The 20,234-nt window shown below is 52.0% G+C and overlaps 4 protein-coding genes across 4 annotated transcripts; 3 read left to right on the top strand and 1 right to left on the bottom strand.

Moving 5' to 3' along the window:
- Nucleotides 1–2,100: 2,100 nt before the first annotated feature.
- On the top strand, nucleotides 2,101–4,029 carry PG994_003652 (H+/oligopeptide symporter; the record flags this gene model as incomplete). Its single annotated transcript, XM_066855061.1, has 2 exons — nucleotides 2,101–2,104; nucleotides 2,195–4,029. The coding sequence occupies 2 exons, from the start codon at nucleotides 2,101–2,103 to the stop codon at nucleotides 4,027–4,029; spliced, it is 1,839 nt and encodes a 612-aa protein (XP_066719339.1).
- A 7,968-nt stretch (nucleotides 4,030–11,997) lies between these two features.
- Nucleotides 11,998–13,497, top strand: PG994_003653 (uncharacterized protein; the record flags this gene model as incomplete). The annotated part of the gene is made up of 6 exons (XM_066855062.1): nucleotides 11,998–12,019; nucleotides 12,098–12,123; nucleotides 12,209–12,299; nucleotides 12,365–12,616; nucleotides 12,671–12,962; nucleotides 13,020–13,497. 6 exons carry the CDS (start codon nucleotides 11,998–12,000, stop codon nucleotides 13,495–13,497), a joined length of 1,161 nt encoding a protein of 386 aa, XP_066719340.1.
- A 1,381-nt stretch (nucleotides 13,498–14,878) lies between these two features.
- Nucleotides 14,879–15,836, bottom strand: PG994_003654 (40S ribosomal protein uS3; the record flags this gene model as incomplete). Its single annotated transcript, XM_066855063.1, has 2 exons — nucleotides 14,879–15,644; nucleotides 15,814–15,836. The coding sequence occupies 2 exons, from the start codon at nucleotides 15,834–15,836 to the stop codon at nucleotides 14,879–14,881; spliced, it is 789 nt and encodes a 262-aa protein (XP_066719341.1).
- A 1,137-nt stretch (nucleotides 15,837–16,973) lies between these two features.
- Nucleotides 16,974–19,502, top strand: PG994_003655 (protein phosphatase; the record flags this gene model as incomplete). Its single annotated transcript, XM_066855064.1, has 1 exon — nucleotides 16,974–19,502. One exon carries the CDS (start codon nucleotides 16,974–16,976, stop codon nucleotides 19,500–19,502), a length of 2,529 nt encoding a protein of 842 aa, XP_066719342.1.
- Nucleotides 19,503–20,234: the final 732 nt, after the last annotated feature.

Genomic DNA, 20,234 nt, shown 5'->3' on the forward strand with positions numbered 1-20,234 from the left:
CATCGCGTTCCCCGATGAGACGATCAAGTCGCCTCATTTCCGGTTCTCTGGTACAGCTACCCACCCACGAAGATAAGCTGAGTTCATCTCATTGGTAAGCCAGGGACAAAGGCCGTGCGGCTGGTGCGCACCATGTCTGGAACCACCACACCAGGATTCCACTCACCAGGGTTCTAGATATGTACCAGATGCGCGCTTCCAGGCCGGCCCGGGCTTTCTTCGCCTAACTCGCGGATGCTGAGAGGCAATACTTGTATGGATCGAGTCAGGCTAATCCTCAATGACAGCCAGCCCCGGTTTCAAACGCCGATAATCAAGCCTGCCATAAGCAACAATAAGCCTCGGCTGCTGGCATTGACAGAATCTAGAAAGCGTTGAAATGGCCGTTGACGACTGAGCAACCAGGGTTGTCCCGGCGAGCAATGGCGGGCCAAGATTTGACTGGGGCCCTCCGGACCGACTAGTTGAGACATGAGAACAAGGCCCAGTCCGATAATGGAAGGTCGCAGGAGTCATGCTGTAATGAGCAAGTGCTTCGTTTCGGGATCTCATGCAGTAGTATGAGGTCCAGAGAAAGGAGCCGGTCTAGTGTCAGACTACTGTCAACTACCTCTTCCCAACATGTGTTTCTGGAATGCTGTATGTAGGAGCATCTGAAAGCGGGTAAGGATGGAGGCGGAAGGAGGTTTCTGGCCGCATCTGCTGTATGTAGTATTGATCCGCCCTAACCGGGCGGACTCTCGGGGGGTTGGTGAGAATCACGACACGATTTTATTGTCTGGAATTGACTAACGCCGATCATCGGTGCTGTGACTCCCGAGTCCTGTCGGTGTGCTTTGCCATGGAACCTGGCAAGTCCCGTATATTCGCATCAAGCCCAATCTCCTTCGCCGGGTGTCTGACTCCATCCGGTCCTTGTGTCAGCCGTAATCTTTGAGATTAGAAGCTGGGGAAGATACATCCAAGCCACGAGATGTCAATTGGGGTGGCCGCTCAATGCTCAATGCGCCTGCTGTCTGCCATATCTTATATGTAAGCTTTCCTAGCTGCCCCTAGCTTGCCTAGTACTTTCCGTTCTTGCAGCTTCATTGGAATGGAATGTTACGGCCGTGTTGGTTCCCGGCGGTATTTCCCTTCGCAGTAAAGAGCGGCTCATCTCAGTGGCGTTAGTGTGTGGGTGGATCCCGGCCAGTGCCAGCTTAGAAGAAGAAGAAGCAGAATTGCATGTACCTAATGACTGCACCCCGCAAAGGACTACGCACCCCCACTGTATTTTTCCGACCTTCTAAGAAGGGTAGGATACGATATTGCTGCGATATGGATGGAGGGTCATCCCGCTTTGCGACGCTCTGATACGCTCGCATGCCTGGCTCCTGGCTGCTGGGGGCGAGGGACGCCTACAATGTCCGCCTCGCCGCTAGGATTCGGGAGCTTCCTGGTTGGTCCTAACCCAGACATCCAACCGACCGATCTGGTGTCGGTTCAGGGTTGGCTCTTTCGCCGCCTCCTGGTTTCATGTAGGCCCTACCTAGTACGGAGTATATTCCATCAAGCACAGGCATGAGAGACAACCTGGAAGGCAGAGATAAGGAAACTGGGGACCGTTTGGTCCCCGTTCGATCCATTCTATAGGTGTCGGACAGTAACCAATCTGGTGGGCCGGAGAGAGAGGCAGGCTTGTTGGTGACTTTATTCTATTTCCAATTTTTGGCCCCGTTTCCCTCTGCCCTCCCTGGCGGCGAACCCCAGTGTCCAGACCGGATCCGATACTTGCCCGCCTGCTCCCGTTACTGCGTCGCTGCACTGTAACTTGGAGCAATCGCAAGTCCAGCCTCTGGGCAGGCGCACCTGCATCTCTCGAATCGTCCCATCCCAGCCCACCCCCCTTCCGACTAGGATCGCCCACATTGCATTCAATCCACCCTGTTTAGGCGCGCACTCGGCTCGGTAATCCCTCATGGCGTTCGACACCCTCCTGCTGTTCATATAAGTCGCGATCCCGCCCACCTACTGTCTCTCTTCTCTTTTCCCTCTTCCCACCTTCAGTGTCAATCGCTCGTACCAACCAGTCTCCCAAAATTGCTGGAGCCGATCATCGTCATGGGTATGTGAACCAAGTCGGCTCGACGCCACTTTTCTGGAAAAATTTCGTCGCTGACCATTGCCCCCAATAGCTGAGAAGGACATTGAAAAGATGCCCTCGGGCACTGCCGACGAGATCACGCGCGGCGGCCTTACTCCCCCGGCGACTCCCATGCGCCTTACTTCGACAACGCCAAGTTGTCGGACGACTATGATGGCAAGCCGACGGAAGAGGAATTCGCGACACTTCGCCGAGTCCCCGGCAGCATCCCCGTGGTGGCCTACATGATTTGCGCCGTTGAATTCGCCGAACGAGCCTCCTACTATGGTGTCCAGCCCTTGATCAACAACTACGTCAACCGACCCATGCCCGAGGGTGGTAACGGTTATGGCGCGCCCCCGCCTAACACCCAGGAAACTGGTGGTGCCCTGGGCTTGGGTACGCAGGTCGCCAACGCGGCCGGCCAGTCCTTCAGTTTGCTGGCATACGTCCTGCCGCTCCTGTTCGGTTACCTGGCCGATACCAAGACCGGCCGGTTCAAGATGATCTGCTATGGTGTGGCTGTCTGCGGTCTCGCCCACATTCTCATGGTCGCTGCCGGCGCCCCGACTCTTCTGGCCAACGGCACCGCCAAGATCCCCTACTTCATCTCTCTCTATATCCTGTCGCTTGGTGCGGCCATGTTCAAGCCCAACGTGTCCCCGATTCTTCTGGATCAGATGACCACTACCGTGCCCAAGGTTATTCTGAACAAGAAGGGCGAGAAGGTCATCCAGGACCCTGAGTCCACCACCGAGCGAGTCATGCTCTGGTTCTACCTGCTGATCAACGTCGGAGGCTTCATGAACGTCGCCACTGCCTACATCGAGAAGTACGTCGGCTGGTGGTTGGCCTTCCTCGTCCCCCTTATCCTGTACTTGCCCCTGCCTTTCCTCTTGTGGTTCCTGTTTAAGCGCCTTGTTCTGCACCCTCCTGGCGGCAGCAACCTCCCCGACTGTTTCCGCGTCCTGGGCGTGTGCATGAAGAATGGTGGAATCATGAGGATTGGTCGCAAGGGCTGGTGGGACTCCGCCAAACCTTCGGTCATGGCTGCTCGCGGCCAGCCCGTCACCTGCAACTGGAATGATCAGTTTGTCGAGGATGTCAAGAAGACTTTCCAGGCCACCGGTATCTTCTGCTTCTTCCCTATCCAATACCTGAACGACAACGGTATCGGCTCCGCCGCCAACTTCTTGTCGACCATGTTGAAGACCGACGGTGTCCCCAACGACGTCCTGAGCAACTTCAACAGCTTGAGTATCATTATCGCCGCCCCGCTTCTCAACTACGGCCTCTACCCCTTCCTGCGAAAAATGCATATCCACTACGGCCCCGTCGCCCGTATCACGACTGGTTTGTTCCTTTCGTCGGTCGGTGGTGTTGGCTACACTGTCCTGAACTACTACGCCTACAAGATGTCGCCCTGTGGTAACATGGGCTCCACCAACTGCACGAAGGACGGAGGAGTTGCCGACATCAGCATTTGGTGGCTGGCTATTCCCTTCTCCATTGGTGGTGTCTCCGAGCTCTTCATCAACGTGCCCGCTTACGGTATCGCCTACTCCCGTGCTCCGGTCAACATGCGAGGTCTCGTTTCGGCCATCAACCTCTTCAACACCGGTGTCGCCTACATCATTGGTCTGGCCTGCTCGTCGGTCATCACTGACCCGTACCTGACGTGGGATTTTGGCGGCCCGGCCATCGCCGGCTTTATCCTCACCGCCATCTTCTACTTCACCTTCCGACACATCGACTCGGAGGAGTACGAGATCAACACGACGACCGACTATACGCTCGAGCTCGAGGGCACTGGCCCGGTAGTCGGCGAGAGCGAGAAGAACCACAGCGTGAACCGCCCTGCCCCCATTTCCGACAATGAGGAGATGATGATCTCACAGAAGCAGTAGTTCTGTGGGCGTGGGTGTTTGTGTTTGAATAGTTAACGGAGCGACGGAGTTTAGTTGTATGAATTGCAAAAGGCACCTTGAATGATACCAAGACATGCGTAATAAAGCATATGCCAAAGCGTATATGATATATAGTACCGCTTAATGAGAACGGTTCGCATCAACATTAACCAATCTTTGAATCTCTTCTTCTTGCATGGCCGTGATTGCAAATGCTAAGAAACAAGGGCCTGAGTCGAGTGTTATACAGCAAGTGAGGTTGGAATAGGCTTGGCGCTCTGCCCTTGTAATCATGATGCGGCTCAACTTGCACAGACCGGGGCTTGAGTTGAGGGTGTGGAAGTACCTAGCTTCTTCTAATTTAGTTGGTCAGCTTGTCACACCCATACGCGTACACACACCCTTTGAACGTATTAGTGTTAGGGGCATTCGGGTATGCAGTCACCTACCCTGTATCACATCATATGATAGCTGCAAGAGGGGATAGGAGCCAAAGGTCTTGTTTTGGCGCAGGTTCTAATTGTTATGGTAAAAAGCAGCATTGGATGGGTTTTCTTCGTTGCATCATCTTGCTATGTTCTTTGCATGTTACTGGGTAACTAACTAGGTAACATGTCGCTAAGTCATCCTATCGCAAGCTAGATAGCTATTATCAGCTAAGTTAGGTAATCTTCCTGGTACTATGATGAACCGACTTACCATCCCGTCGCTTAGCTATACCTTAATGCCTCTTGGTTACTATGCTTACTCAGCTTCGAATTGTATACTTGAAGTCATCAGACAGCAACCAAAGACCGACAGCTGGCGGAGTTATCTTGTATCAAAGTTGGCATATTACTGATTCTGCCTCTTATTCTTCCTTTACAGAGCAACCTGACATGGAGGGAGATAACCTAGAGCGGCCGCTGCGGTGGATTATTACTACCTATGGGAAAAGACGCCTGTCTCCCCTGGCAAGCCGAGATACACGGACATATCTTCTGATCCCTGGCAGATCTCTTCACGTGTCTCGATACCGTGTTTAGACGGGGTCGCTTTGCCATTGCCGGCAGCGTGGGCCTGCAACATTGCAATGGATCTGGCAGGTCGGGACCTTGCCGGATCGGCGCCGTACTTTAGGGAAAGGGGGGGGGGCTCCAACTTCTGCCACCGCCTGCGCCAGTTATTCTTGGAGCTTGGGCTGTGGGCCTCTTCCTGTTCTAAGGCTGGATGCTTCGACCGTGGGTTTCTGCGGTGTGAGCTCTGTGGGGCATGTTGATCACACCGACCGCACTGTTGCTCGGTCCACGTGTAGACGTTGGCGGTGTATGGTACGTAGATCAGATAGCTAATAATAGTTACTGTTGTTCCTTTGGGCTGTCGGTGTTAAAGATGGTCTTTGTGGATGGAGCTGGTAAAAAAGGGGGATAATGGCCGGCGGCGACCTTGCAAATGGGCTTGGCATCTGGCCATCCTAAAATAGGGGCAATGCCAAATTCCTCGAGAAATGAGTAGTTGACTCAAATTGAGCTGACTGGACTATCGGGTTTCGGCAGAAGTTGACACTTCCAGTGTATCTGGCTTTGTCTTAAAGAGAAAGGTCTCGGTGCCGTTTAGGTTTCTATCAATGCGTACGCTGCCAACAGCTTCCTGGTGTTTTCCTTGCTGCTCTCTGTCTTACAGTACCCGGATTCTTTGGCCCCCGTGATAGTCATGATGCATGTTCAAAAGAGAGATTGAATATGGAGATACACAGTCTTTTAGCTGTCCAAGTCGCTGATTGCAGTAGTCGGGGCATCCAGCAGACCGTGGACTAAAGAGCGGACACAAGCTCAACTGCCTGGACCCCATTGTGACCGTCAAACTGCTCTATATCACAGATAGCCAGGAAGTGCTGGTGCCTAAGGCTACTACCCGTGGGAAGAAATATTTTTGTGAATAGGCTCGTCCTTGTTACTGGGCAATGTGGCTAGAGGGTAGTCAGTTAGTAACATGATAAATGTCAATCAGTGGTAGACTAGCTAGTAACGGAGTACTTCGCTGACATGGGGTAGGATAGGTAGCTAGTGATGCGGTAGTTGGTTAGTTCTTGTGGTACAGAGGTTGTCTGCCCGTGTCTCCTTTTTCTCGCCTGAACGTGTCCGGACGTACGACCATTCTGTGATAAGATAGAATCAAAAAGATATGCGTTAATGCTTGAAGTGCAGTTTCTGAAATATAAGCTATTTCAGTAATGACCAGGAACTCGTCCGTTGCAGACCTATCACATGCCACAGAATTGCCTCGGCGTCCCAGCGAGGGGTTCTCTTAGGATCATCAACTTCATAAAACACGTCTTGAGGATCGCCACAGCCTGGGGCGCGGGTCGAAGTGTTGTTGGCTACCACCGGTTCCTCGCCAAAAGCGTCTGTATCAACATATGTTAGTTTTAGTCCCAACATTGCAAGCTACGGACAGGGGACTATAGGCAGCAATAAAGAAGCACAGATGTTCGATGGATAGGGGTAGCACAGACTAAAGCCGCCCTTTTGCCGCACCCCAGAATTAAGCGGCGCAAACATCTGTCGATCATACACCCCCGATGCACAAGAGGAGACCGACATTGAGGATAGTCGCATTGGGGGCAGGGTAGCCTAGCGCTGGTGGCCGTGAGGCCAGCAAGAGAAGGAGAAAGAAAGGGAACCAAAAGACACACTGGTGATTGCCAACAAGGGTTTGGCAGCTAATGAATGTGAATAGGTCAAGAGTCCATGAGCCCAAGAGGTAAAACGCAAGAGTTGCCCTATCGAGACGGGGAGTGGGTGGTTTACACACATCACTTCTTTTTCGTAAAGACAGCCACTTTATATTTGGGACGCTGGAAAGGAGGCAGGAGAGTCGAACGCTTCATCTGCGGGTGGCGCGCACCTAGGAAAGAGACGCATGGAATTGATCAACGGATTTTATGTCAAGCAAAGGCAGATAAGGGCCTACACGAAGGAAGTAACGTCCGAAAGGGGAAGTGCACCCCTTTACACCAGCTTCCTTCCCTGCCATGCCCGCTAACCTCGTCCTGATCCGGCTTGTGTAAAGGTAAAGATCGTATGCAGGGCCAACCGCGAAAGGACTTGGATTTGGTGCTAAGGTCATATTGCATTGGTAACATGTAAAAGTCAAGTCACGTATCTTCGTTGACTCCATCTTGTACGAACGCCCCTTAGCTGGGCCGACCACTGCTTTCTGAAGTCCATCACGGGTTCGAAATGCTTTCGATCTCCCGGGCATAGCCGAGTTATATTTTTCTGGGCCACTATACAGCTCACAAGTCAGAGTAGTATATCACTTGCAACTCTCCCTTTGCTATACCCGTTAGGAGACTAGGTCGTTACAATAGCCATGCCAGATTAGTCGTGCCACATGGTTGGAATTCACACAATGCCAGCTAAACAAGAAGATCATGCGGTTTGCCTAAGCCCTGTGAAGATCTGCCATCATCGATCATCTCATTGAGGGTGGCCTACAGAGTATGGGGTGGGAAGGGGGAGCGAATGCAAAAAAGTGCCTGCAGAGGGAGTTGAACCCTCTTGTCTTTAAGTATAATAGAATAAGAGATATTAACCGCTAGGCTATACCGAACCGGGCAAGGGAAACAGGTATCAACAGGATACTTAAAGCCCAGAAGGGGAATGTGTTGCTTGCTGTTAATGCGGTGGTGTCCTAGGTGCGAATGAACTCAAATCTCTGTACCGTACGATGTCAACTCGAGTTACCCAGGCTCACGCAGACTGATTGATTAGCAAACGAAACATCTAGCTTGCCCTCTGGCCGTCACATGAACTAGAGTACGGGCGCAGTTGGTTCAAAAGCCCAGTCTTTCTTCTCCAGGGAACGAACGCATTTGACCCCAAAATATGAGCTTGGTGTGACTTCGTGGAACGGTAACGGTAACCTATTGCGATGGTAGTCATGGACTCAAAAGCGGCTGTGATGAGAAGGAAATATCACCCACGGGCGTTGACAGCCCCTCCGCTTTCTCGGGGGCCTTGGGGCGTGAGTCCTTGGACGATGTGTGTGTGTCTTCCACGCCAAACTCGAAGGAAAATCCAGAAGTTCTCTGTCCGCGGTAACGGCGATAACTTTTCCAAGACTGAACCGAGGTTAGTACAATCTGACTTACCAAGGCTTATAACGGTGTCGAGCTGCTACGTAGGGTTGGATGGGTTGGCGGTTGTCGTTGCAAGGGTGAATCGGTATGGTATATGTGCATAGATGGGTATCTAGCTTTGCCTTCGCAGTGATCCGGCCTTGGAACTTGTAGCTCAGGTATCCAACAGAAGAATACGGAGGTGAAATAATAATACAGCAAAAAGGGTTGTAACTGTCAGACTCGGCACCCTATGCCAAACTTGACTGACCAAGTCTAGTAGCTACATGTCGCGGGAAAAAATAAACACCAGATAGATGCGAACGGTAGACCTGCTCTCTGTGATATCCGAGCGTATCCATCAATCATCTATTACCCAGCGGAAAGACTCAGCCATAAATGTTGAATATCAATCTAGAGAGGGGGGGGGGGATATATGGTCTACTCGAGGGCACATCTAGAGATTTGATAAGGTAACCCCTTAATAAAGGGTCAACAACCACATTTTCTGGCGAACAGGACATACCTGGACTTACACACAATCCAGGAGACCGAATATATGGACTCAATCATCACCACCCACGGATTTTTGCCGACATTATGAGTAGACCTGTTTGAATGGGTTGGACTATAAGGCCCCGTGTTGAACGAGATTCCAATTCAGCGTAGTTTTAATGGTAGGAATCTTACGCTCTACATTGGTCAGGTTATCACGACATGCTTATCTTTACGTGGGTGCAAGGCTCGCATCTATGTATGCTCATCTGACCTAAGATACTCTTCATGAGAGGTTGGCAAACGGGAGCAACTGCAATAAGCTTATGGTCGAGGCCCTCATCGAACATCTTGGGATTCTCGATTTGGTGCTCTTGCATGCGGCCGATTATTGACTTACTGCTTGAATTGGAAAAAAGACTCCCCTGGGGTTCCCCATGGACACGAACAAATGAAGTAAGCAGGATGCTTGCTCCAGAACGTCGGATACGAGGTAAGGCCATAATCCCCCTCCGCGATCTGAGATCTCTGCGTGATCTGGATCAGGGTAGGTTGAAATGGTTGACCTCCTCTGATTCGGCCTTGCTCCGTGGAAGGAGGCGTGGAATGCCTTTCCATTAGAACCGGCAACGGCTCCCAGGTAGAACGCGGAAGCCCTTGAACTGAGGATGTGATACTGCCATCCGGACTCTTGTGTAAGTTTGTAAGGCACGAAGTGAATTAATTATGAAGTCTTGACACATAATATCTGGTGTTGGTTGAGTATGGGATTGCCGGCCAGGCTCGGCTGATAATCCCACACGAGCGCATGGCCTTTGACGAGGCCGACGACACACACCTTGCTTATCAGCTAGTGAGTTACCTAAGGAAATACGAGGGATCTTCATTCTTCCTTTATGTACACGATGTATTCTAGTGTCGACCAGGGCTTAGGTGGCGGCCTAGCCCATATGACGCGGCAGACAATGTGGGAATTATAGAAGCCACCACAGAAGAAGTTTTATCGTTGCGAGACTCGTAAGGGCGTTACGAGAACGCCACTAGGAACAGTGACCGAAATAGTCTTAAACGGGGTGGTCTTTCCGTATAGACTACGGGCGACATGGCCGAGAGGAAAGACGATACAACGAAACATGATCGGAGGCGGAGCGCTAGCATTGCGAAATGCCAGGGATTATTTCTAGGAAATAATCCATGTGCCATGTGCCATGTGCCGTAACCTTAAAGGCAAGCAAGGAAATGGAGGCCCTCGGGTGCCGCATTTTGCCCATCAACCGGCTTCAGCGGGCAACACGTCATATCGTTGGAAATACGGGGTGGACATTTTTATTTTGTTGCCCAGTCCGAGCAAATGTTGAATTCCATACCGCCCGAGCCACCATCATTAGAAAAGTATTGAATTCTCATGCCAACACGGACTGTCTCATTGCAGGGTAAGTATGTTATCAATATGGGTATGGTATACTACATGTAATACTTAAGTACATAAGTAGATGCACATATCCGCTCAATTGCTTGTATGCAAAGGCTCAATCCCCAAGCGTCTCGAATGGTGATTTTTAAAACACGTTTCCTTGGCGATTAGTCTCAGAGAGCTTCGCGTCCCGTCCACGTTGTCATCATCTGTCACGCTGTGCACCTCCCGGGAAATTGCCGCATCTAGTTTCTGCAGATGCGCTATCACTAGTCGAGAGCTTTGGTCGGTGGCTGTGCAGAAGAGGGCAACAAAGAGGTTAATACATTCATCAATATGTTTGATGAGAGCCATGCTTCCGTGGTCCCAATTGTGGTGAGAACCGCGGGCCGCTTAAAGTTTCCAGTTGATGATCATTTCTCCGCAACCTTGGCGGGCTAAATACAGAGAACACAGAAATCGGTATGTGGTTTCTAAAGCATGAGACTGAGCCTCTGAGCTCTGTATATGTGTAACTATCGACACACTAGAATAGCATCTCGCAATAAGCAAGTGGCCCGTCAATCCCTGCGGGTAGAGTGAGAGGTGAGTGCACCCTTTTCCCTGCATGCCTTACCTGCCACATCCCTGTATTATTATCCCTTTCAGGCACGCCATATTCCCTCGTCGGTATCGCGATGTAGAAAAGCCGGATGGATAGCCACTCGACTGTATGTGCTATTAGTTCTCCTAACACCGAGCAGGCCGTCGACCTGCCTTGTCACAAGACAACAGTGAAGATCCTTGGTCGTCACACCAGAGTGCAGACATCTCCATGTGTCATGGTCCCATTCCAGAGGGGGTACGTTCATAGCGCGCCGACCACCAAACACACCAGCAACCTTGGAAGGGGGTGTGTGACTGGGAATCCCCACTCGCCGAGTGCCTCCTGCCTCCTTCTTAGGCCTTATTAGCAGCCCCAGGTACGGTGTCTGTAGGCGGGTGTGCCGTCCTGAAACCTCGAAACACACGTAACGCCCACCCCAAAGTGGTTCTCGTTACCTTTATTCTCCTAGCCCCGAGTCCTCACCATACTTGGTACATGCAATTGAATCTAGAATCCATCCAGTCCAGACCTCCTCCCCCCCCAAACCAAAGAAAGAAACCCCCCCAAAGCCAGACACGACACGCTAGATTAGGTCTTCTGACTAGGAAGGTTAACAGCCACCCAGGAGGGACACTTTGCCCGAAAGTCGCATTTTGGATTGCCAACGCAATTAACCGTCTTGATCTGATCGCAGCGCATCGCATCGCATCTTCAGTCCATCTCTCTGATCTCCATCTAACCAACCTTCTTTCTCCCACCCGACGAGACGACCGACGACCACGTCCCTGACAAGACACTGTTTGCGCCTTTGTCTTTTTTTCGACGCACCAAAGAAGACTTCACGCCCTCTTTTCGACGTCCACCTCCATTCCGACTAAACAACGATCGTTACTGCCCCCATATGTATCTGGTTCATTCCCTTTAGTGTGCGCTGCCACCACCAGTCCTTTGATTCAGCTATTCGTGGCATCCAGCCGCCTTTCTAGCCACCTGCCATTGGAGAGCGCAAACGAACGCCATCAGCTACACGATCCCTCGGGGTCGCCTTCAAATCCCATCATTGAGCATATTCGCGAACATTCGCCTTCTACGCTTGCCCTTGTACTATTGGAACCGCCTTTTGTTTCTCGCCAGGCGCGAGCTACTGTACAACCATCACAGGTCTGTCGAGTACCCCGGCAATTAGTTGGATTGCATTGATCCTGCACGATTTGGCGCATCCCTTCTGAAATGATGCTTGACGAGAAGTATGGCAACCTCACTTCTCACCCTTCCGGACAATGGATCCGTCTATTAGGGGGGGACATCCCGAACTCGAGTGCCGGGGGCTAACGTGATTCTGCTTGTAGATATATTGGACTGGCATTAGCCATGTCATCAAGTTTGGCGATAGGTATGTCGTTCCCATGAACATTCCCAAGCGACACCTGTTTCTATCTATGAGTAGCAGCTGACCTGTTCCTCTGTATAGGCACGAGTTTCGTAATAACGAAGAAGGTACGCATTTTACTTCTCGAGCAAACGCCGCCTTCTCATCAAGGCTCCCACCGTGTCCTAACTCAGGGCTGATCTCGTCTTCCAGGGTTTGATGCAAACGAGCGAACGACATGGCTTCGAAGGCGATGGCTTCGTCTACCTACGGAACCCGGTGTGGTGGGCTGGCATATTATCTCGTGAGCACCATATGAACCTAGGCAACCGCCTTGAGTTTCTGAATCTAACAAAGACTGTCTTCCAGTGGTTCTCGGAGAAATTTGCAACTTCGCCGCCTATGCATTTGCCCCCGCCATTCTCGTAACGCCATTAGGTGCCCTCAGTGTTTTGATAGGAGCAGTGCTGGGAGCTTATTTCCTCAAGGAGGAGCTGGGTACACTGGGCAAGCTCGGCTGCGCTATCTGCTTGATCGGTGCCATCATCATCGTTCTGCACGCCCCGCCAGATGAGAACATTGAGACTATTGATCAGATCCTTCAATTTGCGCTCCAGCCCGGTGAGTAACCCCGAAACAATGCGCCGGTTTTTCCTACCCCTAACAATAGCCTAGGGTATCTCCTCTACTGCCTCGTGGTCGTCGTGTACGCCAGCGTCATGATCTACAAGATTGCGCCCATTCACGGCAAGAAAAACCCGCTGATCTACCTCTCGATCTGTTCGACTGTCGGATCCGTCTCCGTCATGTCCGTCAAGGCTTTCGGCATTGCAGTGAAACTTACTTTCGCCGGGCATAACCAATTCAGCCACGCCTCCACTTACGTTTTCATGATCTTGACGACCGTCTGCATTCTTATCCAGATGAACTACTTCAACAAGGCATTAGCCACCTTCTCGACGCAAATGTATGTTGACCTGATCCGACCCGCTTCCTAGACGAATCCATGGCTAACAGCGTGCAGCGTGAACCCCTTATACTACGTGACATTCACGACCGCCACCCTTTGCGCCTCCTTCATCCTCTTCGGCGGCTTCAACACGTCAGATGCGGTCAACACGCTTTCGCTACTTTGCGGGTTCCTCACCACCTTTACCGGTGTCTACCTACTCAACCTTTCGCGCCGAGATCCCAACGGCGACAAGATGCTTGGCGGTCGCCGTGACGGTAATGACGCTACCGGCACCGACATGATCTCTAGCATTCAGACGAGACTTAGCATGCAGGCGCGACGCAGCACCGACCCGAGAATCAGCGGAGATCGCGAGGGGCTTATGCGAGCGTACGATGAGGAGTCGGGCGCTTTCGGTCTTGCTGATCTCGCAGACGATTCCGAGGACGAGTCATCCTCCAGGAGAAATGGCAATGGAAATGGCCATGTCGCGAAAGCGTATGGGAATTCGATCGAAATGCAACCGAAAACAAAAGGCGGCGAACGGTAAAGCCTCGGAGCTTGCCCTGTAGATTTATACATCTTTTTCTCGATTCAAACTGTATATATCCTCCCGTCGTCCCTGTCCACTTTCGGCCAAGAACAACTGCATGGAGGTCTCGAGCTCGACTTTTGCGGGCACAACTCGCTTATTATTACTGGAGTATAACCCGTAAGGGATGGCTTCTCCTACGAACATTTTGAAAGAGGGATATCGCATATGACTTGTAGGAGGCATGAGAATGAGGGCTCTGGCGGGAACAACAACATGGGATTTGGCTGGTTGATAGGTATGGATGGGTCTCTTTTGTGGCGTTCAGGGGTGGGTGGAATAAGGCAGAGAAATGGACGGCGGCACACTTTTAGGAGTTTGTGGGCTCTGCAGCCAAAAAGAAGGTAGCAAGATCTACCTCTTCGGGTCTTTTTTCTCAGATTTGTATTTTTTTTTTTTTTTTTTGGATTCATCAGGGCGAGAGGGGCGCATGCATACAATCACGGCTTAGGTGATATGTGCATAGTCTGTACGAATACTTCACTTGTTGCGCGAAGACTGGGACGGGCCGGCCAGGCCATATATGGAGGAACACATGGTGTCGAATCGAGTCGAGTCGAGTCTTCCATCACCATCACCATCATGGAAGAGAAAAACAGACAAGGAAAGGGAGACAGAGAATACAGATGGAAAGCGAGTGGTTGAGCTTAAGGGGTAGGCGGAGAGGAGAGGAAATGAGAGAATTCACTGCTTGCTCTCTCCCCTTTTCTTCCTACCTTGAACTTCTCGTTACCTACTTATACTTGCTTTTCCCCATCGATAGAGATTATTAGACAGACATGAATGAGAGATACCAGCTACATATTGGCCATGAACCGATATCTGTGCCCTGAGATTGCTACCTACATGTATGTATATATGCATGGTTGGTCATGGCGTCATGTCAAGCCTATGGGGATGGGCTGAATTTCGGTGCAGGATGTCATGCATGAGAGCCACACATTTCAAGCGCCGGAAGTAATCCCGAGTGTCTCCCAAGCCCATGCGTAGCAATTGACGCTTCATATCAAGATTCACGGTTGACTTTGAGTTCATGCTTGGGACATATCACAGGTATGATCAGGTTTGCCAGGGCAAGGAGTAGCATTGTAGTGAAGTTGCTTGTTCATGCAGTCATCTACGGTATCATGACCATTACAGACACGGCTGAATGGCAACTACTCACGTAGTTCAAGAAAGTTGTGTTCCCCGAAACCGTTCCCCTGCAAATGCAAACGTAAACGTGATAACGCCATTGTGAGATTTCATACCCGTGCGTTCGTTCACATTCCCCGCCCTTCCTCGATCATGATTCCATTAGGGTCTCTTGAGAGAAGTCCAGCACCGACTTGCCTCAAATCTACTGCTGCTCGGCAGGGGCGGCCTCCTCGCCACCCTCCTCCTGCTCGGCAGCGCGGGCAGCCTCAGCGTTAGCCTGCATCTGGGCGGCCTTAGCACCGTAGTCCTGGCTCATGGGCTGGACGACGCTCTGCTCCTCCTTGGGCTCGATGATGGTGACAGCATCGGGCAGGGACTTCTGGGGACCGGCCTTGCCCTCGGGGTCAGAGCCGCGCATGATCTTGACCTTGATACCCAGGACACCCTGGCGGAGCAGGACGTGGCGGGTGGCGTGGTCGATGAAGTCGTTGGCGGGCTGACCGGAGTGGATCATGAAGCCGTCGGTGAACTTCATGGACTTGGCACGGGCGGCACGGAGCTTTCCGGAGACGACGACCTCGCAACCCTTGGCGCCAGACTCCATGATGAAGCGGAGGACACCGTAGCAGGCACGACGGACGGCGAGACCGTTCAGGAGCTTGTAGCGGAGGGACTCGCACTGGGCGACAGCGGACAGACCGCGATTCTGGACCTTGGCGGCATAGAGGGAGACGGAGTTCTCGGGGAACTTGAAGCGCTTCTGGATGAGCGAGGTGAGCTCACGGATGCGGCGGCCCTGCTCGCCAAGAACCTCCTGGGTATGGGTGGCGCGGATGATGATGTCGGTGACGGTGGGCGTGACGCGGACCTCGACGCCGGAGTAACCCTCCTCGGCCAGCTCGTGCTGGAAGAACTCGTTCAGCTCGGCGTAGAAAACACCGTCAGCCACGAACTTTCTGCGCTTGGAGCTACAAGAAGAACATGATATGTCAGTACGAGGGAAGATACGACACAATCAAGCGAGTCGAGCGAGACGAGAAGCCATCCATGGCGAAGCGCATAATTGCAACAACCAGCGATGCCCCCCGCATCTCTCTGCGTTCGTGATCATTATAGGGAATCAATCAATCGACATACATCTGAGTACCCGGGACGGCCATCTTGACGATTGGTTTTTGCTGGTTGTGAGATGACTGTTGAATAGGGTTGTGAGGGAGGTCTGGTCGAGGTCGAAGAGGGTCGTCTGAGTGGGATGGCAGATATCGCGAGAATTCGATGCAAATGTCGTGGTGGAGATTTTGCCCAACTGGCTGCACCCTCGATTTTTTGGCTGGTTAGGGCTTTTTTTCTTGTGTGGGCGAGTTGCGACTCTGGGTTCTGAGGTACCTGGGTACTTGTGAGAAGGAGTTGAAGAAAGGCACAGACCAAGGGCTCCCTTTCTTAGCATTTACCCCATGCAATCGATAAGACAGTACCCCCCACCTTGATGGTCAGTCTAAGTTGCTCACATGTGACGTCGGCACCAGCCACACCCCAGAGCTCCGACAATGAACAGGGTCTCTACATAGAAGAGAACAACTAGGTACTATCAAATTCAGCTATTGATGCTGAGCGGGTGGCATTTTGCAAATGCATCACATTGAATATATTGCTAGAAATAGGTCTTATTCTCTGCTTGATATCAGTCACGTACATACATATATGTAGTGAGTCAAGGAGTGTAGTTGTAGTGATGGTGCTAGTATCTGGTATGTGCTGTCAGGACTCAGCAGGAGCAGTTTGTTGCCACTCTGGGACAATTTACCTTTATTACCCCACTACAGCTGGGCTGATTGTTCATCTATCAACTTTACGTACACACACTTCTGCTGATGCTGATGACATTGGCTGAGAGGGCTTGCGACAGCAATGCACTTTGCCATATGACCCGACAGTAGCACAATCCAGTCCAGTGCTACCTTGTAGCCCAACAAGCCAGCCTTTGCAAGAGGCCGAGAAAGCACCACCATCACATCGTGAGATCACCTTCCTCGCTCACAGTTCGCTCACAGTGACTGCCTGCTACCTCCCCCCAAGTATCCAAGGCCAGGCGTGTCCCCCAAGCACCTGGGTGATGCAGGCCACATCGCGCAAATCCCCCAATCATTTGCCATGAATTTAGCTGCCGAGCTCTAATGCGCCGTTGAATCCTTCTTTTCTGCTGCCACCGTACTACCAAAAGACCACACTTCACCTCAATGCCACCACTCGGCGATAGTGATATTCTATAAAACTGGTCACTCTCACACCTCTCCATCATGCACGTCAAAAAGATTGCCGGTGTCGAGGCCGTTCGCGGCGGCGAGATGCAAAAGGGCGACATGCACCTAACAGATCATCACATCGTCATGGTGATACCACCTGCAGAACCAACAGGACGGCCCCGCGAGCTCTACATAGCCTACCCGATCCTTGCTCATTGCAACTTCAGACCCTCCCACCCAGCTTCAGGCCGACCCTCGACGATTCGCTTACGATGCCGAGATTTCATGTTCATCAGCTTCCACTTCACCGAAGAGGCTGCTGCACGCGAAGCCTTCGAACACATCCGAAATCACACATGTCGCTTGGGTTCAATAGAGAAGTTGTATGCCTTCAGCTACCAACCGTTGAAGCAGGAGAAGCACCTGAATGGATGGGAAATATACGATCCCAAAACAGAATTCCGCCGACAGGGCATCAGTATCAAATCGGTCGACCGAGGCTGGCGGATATCTACCATAAATCAGGACTATGCCTTCTCGCCGACATACCCCGGACTCCTGGTAGTCCCCTCCAACATATCCGATAATGTAATCAAGCACGCAGGACCTTACCGATCTCGTCAGCGCATACCTGTCTTGACATACCTACACTCGCTCAACAACTGTTCCATCACTCGCAGCTCTCAACCCCGCACTGGCCTTAGAGGAAATCGTAGTGTTCAAGATGAGCGCATCGTCAGCGCCAGCTTTTCGGCTTCCGCCACGGTCGAGTTTAACGGGCTCGATGTGCACCCCAGCGAGTCGGTCGAACCTAGCCCAGCTGCCAGCCAGGCTGATCTGAAGGAAGGTGGCAGCCCGGATGGCAAGTCGCAAGATGCAATCTCGCAGTTCGAAGATGAGCTGCTGCAAAGCGGCAATGCTGGCTATGACCCCAAGACGGGAAAACGGCTCGTATACGGCGCACAACAGAACAACCTTATTGTGGATGCTCGTCCGACGATCAATGCCGTGGTCATGCAGGCAATGGGCAAGGGCTCCGAGGACATGACGAACTACGACTTTGCAAAGAAGGCCTACTTAAACATTGATAACATCCACGTGATGCGCGACTCCCTCAATATGGTTATAGAAGCCATCAAGGACGGCGACATCAGCCGCCTGCCCCCAAACCGCCGCCTCTTGGAGAAGAGCAACTGGATACGGCACATTTACGGTATTCTCGATGGATCTGCCCTCATTGCCCGGCAAGTAGGCATCCAACATTCTCATGTGCTTATTCATTGCTCCGATGGGTGGGATCGCACCAGCCAGCTTTCAGCTTTGTCCCAGATGATGCTGGATCCCTACTATCGCACCATAGAAGGATTTATTGTGCTTGTCGAGAAAGACTGGCTCTCCTTCGGCCATATGTTCGCACTGCGGGCTGGCTACCTCAACCACGAGAAGTGGTTTACTGTCGAGAAGGATCCAATGGCTAGCAGCACTCTCCAACCTGGCGAGTCGGAAGGGCGTGCTGGCGAGGTGTTCGACAGTGCCATTTCCAGTGCAAAGCGCTTTTTCAATCGCGGCCATGGTGCGGATTCTACAGCCACCACAGCTGATTCCGATGACCCGGTTTCACCGCCAGATGAAGCCGGACAGACTCGTCCTACTCCTACAGTAGAGGCGAGTCAAGCCACCAAACCCAGTGATATCTCACCTGTGTTCCATCAATTCCTGGATGCGACATATCAGCTGCTATACCAACATCCGTCACGATTTGAGTTCAACGAGCGTTTCTTGCGGCGGCTTCTTTATCATCTCTATGCAGCACAATACGGTACTTTCCTGTGGAACTCGGAGAAAGAACGGGATGACGCCAAAGCAAAGGAGCGGACGAGGAGTGTATGGGACTACTTCCTCAGTCGCCGGCAGGAGTTCTTGAACCCCAAATACGATAACACCATTGACGACCGACAGAGTGGGCGGGAGAGACTTGTTTTCCCGCGCATGAACGAGATCAGATGGTGGGCCAGCGCTTTTGGCAGGAGCGACACGGAGATGAACGAGGAGCTTGACAACGCAGCTGCTAGGGGCGAGCGCATAGGCGACTACGCACTTAACAATCCTCTCGTTTCGAGCTCGCCCGCGAGCAGGGGCCGCAGTCCGTTGCCAAAAGGTCAACCACCTGAGATGCCTACCAGCAAGAGTGTCCTCGCCGGTGTTGAATCAGCACATGAAGCACTCACCCCTTCCCTTAGGCAGAGTGCCACTACCGACAGTCCAGGTGCATTCGCGGATAATATCGCGAAACTTAAGGATAGTCTCGCAAACGTAGACCTCGGAAAGGGTATGTTCAGCGGTTCAGATGCAGGGAGCAAGTCGACCAACAGCAACATGACGGCCACCAGACAGTCAACGGATAGTGGATGTCAAGAGAACCGCAAGGCCAACAATGGAGAAGAAGAAACAGCACAGGAGATGAAGGACGTCACCCCAACGTCGACGATACCATCATCACACCCCACCGGTGCCGAAGGAATCAACAGCAACGCGCAGCCACAGCAACCGTTGGATGGGGCGATGGAAATGGAAATGAGTTAGTTGCTATACCACCCAAGACCCGATAGCGTGTGGAATTTCCAGGATTTCATCCCGCACAAGCGGCGGCGATCCAGCATCTGGTCGACCATATCCGCCGTCAGTGGCGAGGATGTGGCGGTCTCGTTTCGCGAAGGCGTTCGCGGTTTCGTCGGAAGCGGGTACGAGCATTGCCATGAGGACCAGCAGGAGGAGCAGGAGAAGAAGCGGCACGGCATGGGAGGGCTTTTACCCGCTATAGAGGAAGAGCTTGCGCACCGGACTTGGTACAACAGAGTTTACGCTGGGGCTTCAGAGGCGGTTGATAGAATCGGGAAATTCGTTGCGGAGTAGTTGAGCAGTTGATTTACGACTGCTGTTGTCCACCCAGCTCTTTCCTCCCCTGACATGAGACAGGGGAGAGGGAACAGAACCAGGGGAGGAGGAGGGTTCCGAAGACCTGCTTGTCAGCAGACCGCCTACGTTTACAGGATGGTGGAACGGTGCTGGTTGATACTGTATGAGTGTAATGCGAAATCAATATTATGAACAATGATGCCAAACGAATCCCGGCGAAATGTGACTTTGCTGGCGTGGTGCTGTACTAGCATTCGGGATATTCAGCTGGATAGGCCTATAGCTGTTGCTTTTTTTATTTGGTAGTCATGGAAATCACCTGGGTCCGGAGGTTGGGAATAACGGCATGCATGTCACTCAGAGACCGGAGGGAATTTGGGAATTTGCTTCCGCAATATT

Source organism: Apiospora phragmitis (assembly GCF_038363925.1).
Source record: "Apiospora phragmitis strain CBS 135458 chromosome Unknown utg000004l:1.0-3135199.0:1.0-3139288.0, whole genome shotgun sequence".
Taxonomy (NCBI): Eukaryota; Fungi; Ascomycota; class Sordariomycetes; order Amphisphaeriales; family Apiosporaceae; genus Apiospora; species Apiospora phragmitis.